The 13,025-nt window shown below is 39.0% G+C and overlaps 1 protein-coding gene across 1 annotated transcript in view; it reads right to left on the reverse strand.

Annotated features, from left to right (window-relative positions):
* DMD (dystrophin) overlaps positions 1–13,025 on the reverse strand; it is a 2,144,806-nt gene that overhangs the window by 1,704,557 nt on the left and 427,224 nt on the right. Inside the window, exon 2 of the mRNA XM_054973282.1 lies at positions 8,245–8,306. Within this exon, the coding sequence (XP_054829257.1) occupies positions 8,245–8,306 (62 nt within the window). The remainder of the gene's footprint in view (positions 1–8,244; positions 8,307–13,025) is intronic.

Consider the following 13,025-nt stretch of genomic DNA (forward strand, 5'->3'; position numbering starts at 1 on the left):
TTTTCCTGAGACCTGGGTCACCCAGTTGGGACCCACCCAGTCAATAACATTGTGCCAGAACCAACTAAGGCAGGGCCAAAGCAGGGATGAGCCTCATATTGTCTTTCTCTGGGATGGGCTCACCTTGCATCTGAGCTGTGCCGTGGCAGCTTGACACAGTGTGTTTCTGCAATGGGAGTAGCTTTAACTTTTTCCCCATAGGAAACAATAAAGTGGCTGGGGTCACCATTTCAGCAGCCCATAGAATTGTCCCCTGATGTCCAATCTTCCTGAAACTTGACACATCCTTAGAGGAGAGTCAGGAGTAGGTATCCTGAAAATGTGGTGGAATTTTCATGAAAAATGCCATCCCCAGCCCCCAGATATTTTTCCTCATAAGGGATAATGGAGAGTGGGTAGAGGTACCTTCTTTGGGGCCCCATAAAATGGGCCCCTGGGGACCAATCTTCACGAAACTTAGGGGGTCTTTAGAATAAATTCATGAATAGGCTTGACTAAATTAGAATATCAGTTTGGAATTCAGAGAATTCTGATTGTATTTTTCAGGTTTGGTAAAAAAAGATGGCTGCCTTTCTGGAAACACACACAGGACATACAGACTTAGTTTCAGCAGTGTGCATACTGCTGCAAAGGCTGCAAGAGGGCATCGAGTCTGACCTGCAACCACTAGCCAAGCAGAAGGTGTGTGTACAGCCTCACTGAGTGGGCCAGCCAGCTCACTTGCTAGACACATGAGCTCTCTTGGTGGGTGGAGCACATTCAGGTCAAGAGGGGCATGCTGCTAGCAGCAGTGGTGGCAGTAGAGGAGGAGAAAGAAAGCAGCTCTGATGTTGCTCCCTGTCCCTCTACTGCTTGGCAGGGTTCCCCTATGGCCACTCCCCAAAAGTTTCAGGAGATGGAGACCACTGGGGAGGAAGTCAGTCAACTGGCCACTTTTCAATTACCCAGCTCTGGACTTTGAGAGTGAGTGCACATCCTTGTGCCTGCATTCTTTCTGTCTGTGTTGGGGAGGTGGGGAGAAGCTCTCTTCCCCAAACTTAAAATTTAGGTAGAAAAACAATAGAAAAATCACCCAATTTGATTGGCATACTATATAAAATCCCAAATTGTATTCTCCCCCTCCCCTGCATTTCCAACAAAACCGCAGCCATAACTCTTGTTGGATCTTCGTATAATTCTGTGCAAAAAATTAACAAATACAATACCAAAAATGTTACTCTTGGCCACTATTCAAAAAACAAAAAGAGAATATCATTGGAACAAGGAGAGATATTAGGGAAAGTAATTATGAGTAACATGGAGTATGTGTCAATTTATTAAAACAAGCAGAAGTAAAACCTAGAGAAGCACCTGAAAGCCATGTCCACAGACTCATCAAGCAGGCTCAGCTTGCAGCCTGTGGGAGGTGGAGGGTGTAGGGATGGTGGCCTTCATTGCCTGGGACCTGGCAGTGCACTTTTGGAATGGGGCAGGCGGCAGCAGGTTCTTTTCAGCCATGGGCAGAAGGGACAAGCTGCGGAACTGGCTGGGACGCCAGCGCTTGGCTCCTGAACCAGCTTCCCATCCATCCATCCCTCGTTCCAGGGTATTCTGAGTCTTGGGTTTGGAATCTAATCTGGAGCTATTCTAGTCTGACACAACTTTGGGAGGGGTGGATTGGGCATTGGGTACTGATCCTTCGGGGGGGAACAGGGCCAAGAGCCCACTTTGTCCATACTTAGTGATCTTCTCAAAAGATTTTCCCCATACTTAAGGATCCTCTTAAAAGTTCCCCCCGCTGACAAGCCCAGGCAGGGGCTGTGAGGGCATGCATGCAGTGATATGTGCTTGTGTGAAATCCCACAACCTGTCATCCTGCAGTGCCCAACTTTAGCTGGTATCCTGAAGGGGTGAGGGGGTCGTTGGCTGGCAGGTGGGTCAGTCGATGCTAGAGAGAACTTCTTGCTTTATGAGCCCTTTCTGTTGGGGTGTTACTGTTGCTTTCCAATTGTTATGTTTGACTGCCTTGATATTAGTTCTCCATATTGTGTGGTGGGATTCTCTGGTCTGATATTTGTTCTATTTGGCTTGTCACATTGGCTCTAGTTTCTTCCTGGCTTCTGTCAGTGACACTGGTTCTGTTGGGCTTGCATCACTTTCCCAGGCTTTAGTTGTTTCTGTTGGGATACTCTGGTTTGGCATAGGTTCTGCTGAGATTCTTTGGTTTGACGTTGTTTCTCTTGGGCGTAGTTGGTTCTTTTTGCATTGGGAAGCTTTTGGCCAGTGTGATTGCTCTTGTCAGCTTGGCTAAAGCTCTTAGGCTCCTATCTTTGTCCTGGAGAAAGCACTGGATTTTCTTTACTTAAAGGAAATAATGAAGAATGGCTGAAGGCACATTGTTCAGGGGCCCATAGAATTGCACCCGTTTACCCAATTGACTAGAAACTTAGGAAAGCATTAGCTCCTCTACAATTTTGGGGTAGCTTTCACAAAAAATATTCCCTCCAGTCCCCAGGAAATATTCCCCCACATGAAATAATAGAATCTAATAGTTTCAGATTCCTGAAAAAAAATCTTAATCCAAATACTAACCCAGTATGTTTGGTTCTAAATATTAGGAATATCTGTATTTATGGCCTTTCTGATCCCCAAATCCAAAAATTGCTGAATTTTTAAAAAGTGCACATCCCTAATTTTGGCTGGGTCTTGTTTTCACCTGCACTCTGTGATGTCTTGAAATGCAGGGCCTTTGATTCATGAAAGCATATGCAACAAATAAATTTGTGAAAAAGTGCCACAGAACTATTTCATTAGCCTTAGGCTAATGAAACCCTGTGCATAAAGCACCAAGATTTATTTAAGGGTTTGATTATCAGAAGTCTAAGGTTCCATACATGAAGTGTATAAATATTCAGTTTGAGACATCAGTAAAGGAACTGCTGTATTTTAATTCTTTATAGAGTGTTATTTATTGTGGGTCAGCACCCCAAAACATTAATTTGCCACTTTTACTGAAGCACCAACCACTTAAATCTCAATTTTCTGGAAAATATCAGAAAGCAAATGTGGCTTGCCAGCCAGACCTCATTTTTAAAAATAGCAGAAAACTTCCCAGCAGATTAATTCTTACATACTTTTAACTTGAAACAGTGTTAAACATCACTTTAGTCTCTAAAATTATACATCAAAATATCAGGTGCAATTAATGATGACACAACTCCTAACTTTCAACTACTAGGCTGGTCTTTTATTCACAGCATACATCCTTTTTACTATTGACTTTCGTTTAGAACTAAACCTAAAGTTTTCAACTTCAATATATTGCTCTGTGAGGCATGAAGCTGGGCAATATAAAATGGACCAAAGATGACTAGAGCAATGCAGACAGAAAACTTGGGATGAATCAGAGAGAGTACATCATAGAGTCCACTTGCAGGCCCTCTGAGGTTGCAATGATGGCAGTGAAGACTTCCTTCTCTGCCGCTGATGAATCAGGTGAATCTTTCCCTAGCTCAATTGTCAAAAAAAAGAAAAAAAAAACAGTTCATGACTTAATAACACCTATGTTTGACCCTGTCAGTGGTGGAAATTTGGCTCCCAACAGTGATGTTTCCAAAAGGTTCTTTGCTGACAAAATGTCTTCCATTTTAACTTGGACCCAAGCTGGGAGCAGATCTGGTACTTGAGGTATTAGATGCCTCTGCTTGTCCTTTTTTTATGGATATTTTCATATTGATCCTGCCTGTGGAGGCTGGCAGGATCCTGGGGAGAGTGAGGGCCACCGTTTATGCTCTGGACCCAGGCCCATCCAAGATTTTAAAATTGTATTGGGAAAAGGTATTGGAACCGTTAATGAAAACTTTTAATTCCTTCCTGGTTTTCCTAGACCTTTGAATAAGGCAGTTATTAGTCCTTTCCTAAAAACTCTTCATCAGCTAGGGATGAAGTGGCCTATTATAGACCAGTTTACAATTTACCTTTTCTAGGGTATATGTGGTGGCTGAGCAGCTCTAGGATTTCCTGGATGACACATCTGCCCTTGACCCATTTCAATCTGGTTTTTAGGCCTAGGTTTTGAACCAAAATGGCTTCAGTTGCTCTGATTAATGATCTTCACTGCTGATACAGTTAGATCTTTTAGTGGCCTTTCACAGAGTTGACCACTCCAGTCTTATCCATGAATATGAAACCCTTTGTGAATTCCACTCTTTTCAATCTAACCGGACAAAGAGTCTTCACTACAGGTGCAGAATCAAATAGGTGGTATCTGTCTTGTGAAGTGCCACAGGATTCTAATCTCTCACCCATGGTTTTTAATATGTATATGAGACTGCTGAATGAGATCACTGAGAGCTTTGGGGTTGGATGTCATCAATATGCAGATGACATCAGCTCTATATTTCATTATCCAAGCCTCCAGATGTGTCTTTCTTGTTCTGAACTGGTGCTTTGAGGGTGTAGTCAGGTGGCTAAGAGAGTACAAGCTGAAGCTAAATCCATGCAACATAGAGGTTATGCTGATTTGGAAAGCTGATATTCTAGAGGAACTGAACCCACTTGTCCTAGATGGAATGAAGTTGGATTTCTCAGAGCATGTTAAGAGCTCAGTGATGTTCATGGACCCTGCCTTGCTCTATGAAAAGCAATTTAGCAATGTGGCCTAGAACACATTCTGTCAGCTACATCTGATAAGCCAACTCTCTCATTAGACTCAGCTGATCTGGCTACACTGATCCATGCTTCTGTAGTCTCACAGTTGGATTACTGCAACCTACTCTGTGAAGCTGCCCCTGAAGACAATCTGGAAACTACAACTGGTCCAGAATGCGGTAGCCTGACTATTGTCCAGGGCTAGCTGCTGGGAATATATGATGCCCATTTTGAAACAGCCACATTGGCTATCAATCTGTTTCCAAGTTAATTCAAGGTGCTGGTTATGATATTTAAAGCCCTTCATGACCTGGGACCCACATATTTGAAGGACCATCTCATTTCATATGTTCCTGTGCATCAACTACTGTCCTCAGGCAGCCATTTCTTGGCTATCCCATCAGTTAGGGTGGCCCAACTGGCATTAACCACAGCCTGTGCTTTTTCCATCTTGGCTCCTGCTCTGTAGAATGGGCTCCCTGGGGATGTGAGGGGAACCCAGTTATTGGAGTTCTTCAGGAGGCACTGCAGGGCTTGCTTGTTTGCCAGAGTTTTGGAGAGGGTCTGAATGGCAGGCATCTTTTTTTTTTGAGGGAGGAAAAGACTTGAGGCTTGTTATTTTTTTTAACTAGATTATTTAAAACAATTTTTGTAAATTGCCTTGAGCCACATGGAGAGGCAAAGTTTAAATGCTTAAATAAATAAACAGATGAACTCCCTTGGGATCAGTTTGAAACTAGTTAATCTGGACTCTTTTTATTTTATGTACTGGTTGTCCCCATTACAAAACCTGACAAATCCAACATTAACCTCAAATCCATTCCAAGGATCCATTCTAAGGACTCATTATTCACCCAGTGTAGAAACTGGAATTACAAGACATGACAGTAGCTACATTCATCCCCAGTGCCTTCCAACTGCTCACATAAATGTCTCCAAAATTTACTTGTTTGGCTATATTTATTCACTACATATATACTCCATCTTTCTCCCCAGTGAAAACTCAACGCAGTTTACATCATTCTCTCCTCAATTTTATCCTCATAAGAATCCTGAGAGTTAGGTTATGCTGAGATTTTGTAACTGAACCAAAGTCACCCAGCAATCTTTTATGGCAGAGTGAGAATTCAAACCTGGATCTCTCAAATCCTAGTCTGACAGTCTAAGCAGTACACCACACTGCCTCTTACCATTACAATAGATATAGAAAATCCTTATACCTAAAGCACTTCAGCAGGGTCTTTGAATAAGAATCCAATGGGGAATTTTGTTTCTAGTAGGGTCAACACACCAGCTAACAGTTCAGATCTGAACAGTATTTCTTTTCGATACTTCCTGAAATAATATATTCCACGTTATACAAACAGATTACATCATATGCCAGTTATATACCTAAAACACACTCACATTGACTTCATTATCAGATAATGTCATTTTAGATTTTATCCATCAAGCCAAATAATGAGCTAACATGTTTAATATATACTATAAAATATTAATAAACTCAGTTTTATAAATGTAGAAATTTAATTTAGGGATGCACATGCCTGTAAATTTTCAGGTCCTTCAGGGTTTATCTATCTTCCAAATGCTGGGTTCAGCTTTTCCAAAAATGTTAACTCTTTACACCTGTCATTTTAGCATTGGCACTTTTCTAATTGATTGTTCTATTTTCTGATGTGCAAATATTGCCAACTCTTTCCAGCCCTAGGAAAGTTGGCGTGTTACTCCTAAAAATTTACAACTATTAAAGAAAACCCAGGTGACATTCTGAGGCATCAAAGAATTCTGAACAACAGACTGGGCACTGGTTAAAAATCAGGAAGCAGAGAAAAGAAGAAAATGGATAGTTTTCAGAGTACTGGGAAGTAAATCTTAATTAGATGCATTCAATTCACCTTACTAACCAGTGTTATTTAGATCTGCAGACAAAAACATTTTATATGCTTTTATAGTAAAAAAAAATGCACACTTCAATGAACTGGTTTTTCAGGTCAAATATACTTAGATTTTATGCTCCTGGCATATTATAAAAAGATTCAATATGTGGCATATCAAATGCATTAAGCAGACTCACATCATTCTAGGAAGAAAATCTAAATGAGGAAGCGAGTTTCCCTAGAATATTACATAATATTTAAATAGAGGAGCCCCTGACATTTATACTGGGAACTAGTTAGTATTTTTGTAAGTGATCTAGAGTCAGGTGAGACCACTAAGTTTGCAGATAACAACAAATTATTTAGAAAAAAGAAAATTCTAAACTGTTTGAAAAATGCTGGTTTTTAAAAGATGAATCCTTTCTATTCCCATAGCCTCAATCACATATCACTTACCAGTTTACAATCATAGAAAAAAGCCATTCAAAACTATCAACTTAACAAAGAAAGGAACAGTAAGAACCGATGCAACTACTTAATTCCAAAATAAACAACAATATTGATATCTGGGTTTTTTTCTATCAGACTGTAAATAAGACATGTTCAACAGCCAAGCATGTATTGCTCAGGTTAAAAGAACCCACATAAACTACCAAAAAGAGCCCACGTGACAAATTGAAACTATATAAAATTCCTCTGCTAACTCATCCTAGTTAGCATTACACAAGATATTTTGCTACAATTTATATATTGCTTTTATTTTTATCCAAAATGATCCAGTCATCCTTTAACATTATTTTGCTCTTGATTAAAGAGTTCTATTCCATTCTAAGATCAGAGTGACATCATGTATTTCACCATCTGTTTTTAATAAAGGCAGACCCTTTAGACTCATCTCAACAAGAAATACTTCTGAAGCCACACCAGCCATCTGACTCAATTCTGTAATCAAGGCTATTCATTTAAAATATTCACACAATCTTCTACGAACAAAGATGCTAGTGATGACAAATTATTGACCATGTTATCATGAGCTAATGCTATTGAATTATTTTCCTCAAAATGAGTTATTTTTATGAAATAACCCCAATTTAAAAAATTGAAATAAAAGCAAATCCATCCCAGGGAAGAACCATACTTCACCAAATTCCAAAGCCACTACCATTCTAAGTGAACTTTATGTACCTGGTAGGGTTGCCATATCCAAGTTTGAAAATTCCTGGAGATTTGGGGGGTGAAACCTGGAGATAGGAGGATTTGAGGAGAGAAAGGACCTCAGGATGGTATAATTCCATAGAGTCCACCCTCCAAAGCAGCCATTTTCTCCAGGTGAACAGATCTCTGTGGCCTGGAGATCAGTTGTAATTCTGGGAGATCTCCAGCCACTACCTAGAGGCTGGCAACCCTAGTACATGGCCACTAGTGCAGTTTTAAGGCCCTGGCAGGCAGGCTGATATGGATCCAGAAACTCAGTTTAACCCTGGGGTTGAGCAGCATTCACTCTGGTTTCCACCTGTTATATTTGGCTTCTTCATTTCCCCACAACTTCTCTCAACAGCTACCATGACCATCTACTCACCTTCCCAAATCAAATAGAGAAACTATTGGAAATCAATCAGTGTTTAGGTTGAGCATTCACAGCTGAGCTTAAGGATTTTTTTTGATGTTTTGAAAAGTTTAATACTTGCTTTTTAGCAAAAAAAAATAAAAATAAAAGAATAAAGAATTCTCTTACCTTTGCAAACTGTGCATTTACCCATTTTGTGAATGTTTTCTTTTGAACATCTTCCCTTTCATCTGCAAAGAAAAAGTAAGTTTTTCAATTAATATATCCTTGCTATTTTCATTGTAGAAACACAGCACTCACAATTTCATTGCTATTGTTTCATTACAAAATTATTCTGAAATGTTTTTAAATGAATAAAGTGTTTAGCCTCAGAAACTGCCACCTTTATTATCTCTGTTGAATTTATTGCCACATTTCAGAGACCACTGCTTCAACATAAGTCTCTTTTGTAATCTATTTAAGTGTGAATATACTACATGCAATCTGGCTTGTCATGCTTCAGTCCATAAATATCTGTTTCTTCTAAGTGTTGTTATATTATTTCTGTTAGAAAAGGCTTCAAAATCCAATGCAATATCCCACCCTGACATTCATGATTTTTATCTTTTCATTTCTTGAATTTTGCATTGTTCTGGAAACTTTTGACATTTTATAAACTTTTTTTTTTTTTTTTTGCTTTTCCAGCCGGGCCCGTGACTATAATGATATGAATGACATAATTTTATTTGTCCAGGAGTACATTTAATCTGTAGGCTTTGAATCTAGCACTGTCTAGAATGTGCCAGACATAGTTTCATGTGTGAGATTAAGCAGTTTGGGCTTAGTCAGAAAACATATATAGACTGGAGCATGAGAAGCAATCTTGGGTATTTGGCTCTAAATAAGTTAATTATTCATAAAACAGACAACCCTGTGGTTTGGAAATATAACAGTTAATCTTAGGAAACTAGAATTGGTTTTGTCAAGTGGTAGCAGTAATTATGAACTTTAAGGGATTTCTTTTGCAATTGAGGTTGGAAACAAATTAAATATATACAATATATATTTTAAATTATTATCTAGACACACTATGCTCATTTAAGAACTAGAATTCAAAATTGCACTATTTGGTAAATGCTTAGGACTCCCACCTGGCATCTTTGGTTGCCCACTACTGCTTGCTAAAGGGAAAAGGGAAAATGGCGGGGGGGGGGGGGGAAGATAGGCATTGTGTCAACACTGCAGTGCAAAACTAAAAGTGATGTCATTGCGTCACTACAACACTCTAAGATTTCCCCAAATCCTTGCAGGTTCCCCACCTTGCAAGGGGGAAAGGTGAAGATGGGGGTAGGGAAAGGTAGTTGGGAAGGAGAGAAAGAAACAGGAAACTGGAGAGACGCTATGGAGGGATGAAAAAAGGGAAAGAGGACATGGTGGGACAAGTCCTTACAGGTTCCCCACTTGTTAATGTATCTAATTTTCAACATGGCCAAATCTGTGGATATTACAGAGACTGGGGGGCATGAACAGACAACACAGATCTTTGTATAAACTTCCAAAAAGTCTTGGGTTTGCTGAAAAATCTGAAACTGCAGGGGGGAAAAACTGAAGTTAACCCCCATAAATAAGAGTAGTTCCTTCAGATTTAAGAAACAAATGCCCCCAGTGGCTGTTGCTAGGCGACCACAACAGTATTGCCAGTTGAAGCCTTGCTTTCTGTTTGTAAAAGGTGGGGAGGGGGCACGGCCCTTTCCAGGGCTTTCTTGGACTTTGAGGGAGGACTCACTGAAGTCAGCTCTGGCAGGAATCATTAGCAACAAACACAAAAAAATGCGGGGTCCCAATAAATCTAACTCCGCTACGGGCAAACGCCCAAGGAACCCAATAAATACTCAATTATAATATCAAAATGTTTTGTTATTTGTGTCTCGTTCACCATGTGGATACAAAAGTATACAATCATTCAAAATTCTTGCAATACATATATATGAATACACACATGTGTCCCAAAAATTGCTGCAAGAAAACAATAGCAGTTCTTTTGTGTAGCCTCCTATGAAAATTACTGGAGGAGTTGAAAATTCTTGGAATGAATCTCCGTCTTGTCCACACAATCCGTATGAGTGGGGGCACCAACAGGATGGTCAATACAAAATAGTATAAATCAACAATAAGTGCTTCAAACAGCCAATTCAGAAGAGCCTCATAGGATCCCTCTGGATCTCCAGGTAGGTGGCAACGAGCCCGCCAGCTTAAAGTTGCTCGTTTCAAGACGGAGATTCATTCCAAGAACTTTCAACTCCTCCAGTAATTTTCATAGGAGGCTACACAAAAGAACTGCTATTGTTTTCTTGCAGCAATTTTTGGGACACGTGTGTGTATTCATATATATGTATGTATTGCAAGAATTTTGAATGATTGTATACTTTTGTATCCATGGTGAACGAGACACAAATAACAAAACATTTTGATATTATAATTGAGTATTTATTGGGTTCCTTGGGCGTTTGCCCGTAGTGGAGTTAGGAATCATTAGCAACCTGATACCATGTGAGCTCCATGATTCAACTGGGACTGGCTGTTCAGTACTGTTAAACAGCACACACCACTCAAAAGCCATTACTGTGCAGTGGTTAGAGTTTCATACTAGGACTTGGGAGACACAGGTTTGAATCCCTGCTCTGCCATGGAATCTTGCTGGGTTACCTTTGGCCAGTAACACACTCTAAGCCTAACATACCTCACAGAGAAGGTAAATTGGAGAAGAAGGAAATTATTTAAGACACTTTGAATCTCCATTGGGGAGAAAAGTGGTATATCAATGAAATGAATAAATACAAATACATAAAATATAGGTAACCACCAATATCGAGATAATTGACTTGGCTGTAATATGCATGGAACCATATGTTTTAATTTTCACAATCACAACAAATACAGGGGGTAAACCTCTTCTGCTAGAAAGCACCAAAAACCAAGGAAAAGGCAGCAATATAGAAAATGCAAAAGTACATTTTATCTCGTCAATTTCGTGTATATATCATCCAGTTATCAAACGCCACAATATATTAAATAAATAAATGAATTGTTTCACGTGAATTGATTAGTGTTCAATATGCAAAATGAACATGTGGGACCAAATAACAAGTCATACAGATAATAATGTTGGTTCAGTCAAGAAAATCACATTGATTCAATTCATTTGTAAGTTGTCGTGCTCGTGTGTGGATAATTCTCCAAATGAAGCAGGCAAGTCAGCTCCGTTCGATAAGCCTACGGGTTCATGCCTGCATCATATATATCCCCGTTTCACAAGCATACACTTCTTCAGGGCAATTATCTGTAACAAAACAATATTTCCTGTTTTCCTACTTATGTAATTATATACAGAAAGATTGTTGTAAATAGATTAACATACTCACTAAGCACTCCACACATCCAAATTAACACAACCAACAAAATCACAACCACAATGGGATCAGTCCAACGGAACAATGCCGTGGTACTAATTGGTTAATGAGTGTTTATATATTCAAACCCTTAAAGGTACAGCAACCTAGCATTACTCATGCAATAGGAAACAAATGACAAGGAAGCTCAGAGACCTTGATCCAGAACAGTTTAATATGGATTGGGAGAAATTGAAGCAATATTTGGAGAAAAAATGGGATGTGGAAGGGAAACTGTGGCAGTTCGAAAATTACTGAGACTTTATAAAAGAAGAGAGAAGTGGCCTTACCGGGAAAGGGGGATTTAAATATTAAATTCTAAGCTATTATTAGGGTTAAGATGAAAATTGTTTTATTACACACAGTATTAAATAGCAGACGTATTATTATGAATAGATATTATGAATATATATGAGCATACTAGCTTGGTATTTTTATTGTAGTTAAGTTCTTAGTATAACAGATATTTTATATAACTAGATTGAGAATAAGAATAAGAAATGTTTAAAGAAATATATAGACTATAAGTTAAATTGATTAACTTACATGAGGGAGAGTAAAGAGATTAAGTAAGGGAATAGAAAATGGATAAAATGTTATACTAATAATATAAAGGTTATTAATATGCTAGCAATGTGTTATTTAGAATATAAGATTTAGTAAAGGAGGGATTAATGGTAGTTCTGTGTTTTTTTTAAAAAAAAGAATAACAAGCTTAGAAGAGAGTTTAAGTGTATGTTTAATAGATTACATGAGGTATTATGTAAGTAAGCAATAAGATAGATAAAGGGTTGGAAAACTGTTGGAAGTCAAATAAAAGGGGGGAGGAAAGGGAGGGGGTTAGAAACAGATATTAATAAAGGGGGAATGTTTGTATTTTATGATTATATAATCTAATCCAATAAAAATTTTTATTAACAAAAAAAAAGGAAACAAGACGAGTCTATAAAAACAAGTTAAATCCATATAATTATTTAAACCAACAGGTGTGATGCACTGCAGTCTGTATATGTATTCCATCTCAAGCTGTAAAAGTTTCTGTGTACAGTCCATGTGGGGTGACGGCTCCACCACTCGCAACACTGATACCTTCAGATTTCTAGTCCAATGTCCTGCGTTGACAAAATGGGCTACTAGCGGTGCATCCAGAGCCCTCATCCTAATTCTTGAAAGGTGCTCCTGTATCCTAAATCTGAGTGATCTAGTAGTGCTTCCTACATAGCACAAATTGCACTTACACTGAATAACATAAATAACATTATTAGTTTTGCAAGTGGAGAAACAGGATCGCAAGTTTAAATGCCTTATTGCAGGATGACAAATATCCTCGAGCTTAACCATTAAGTCACAAACATTGCAATCTCCGCATGGGAAATGCCCCCGCGGTAAATTGCAACTTGAGGTGTTGCTTCTAAATTCAGATCTGACCAGTATATCTCTGATGCTCCGAGACCGGCGATAACCTACAGCCGGTAAGTTTTCACATCCTGGAATCCCCTCAATCAAGTGCCAATGGCGTTT

This window comes from Eublepharis macularius, chromosome 3 (assembly GCF_028583425.1).
Source record: "Eublepharis macularius isolate TG4126 chromosome 3, MPM_Emac_v1.0, whole genome shotgun sequence".
In the NCBI taxonomy this organism is placed as follows: Eukaryota; Metazoa; Chordata; class Lepidosauria; order Squamata; family Eublepharidae; genus Eublepharis; species Eublepharis macularius.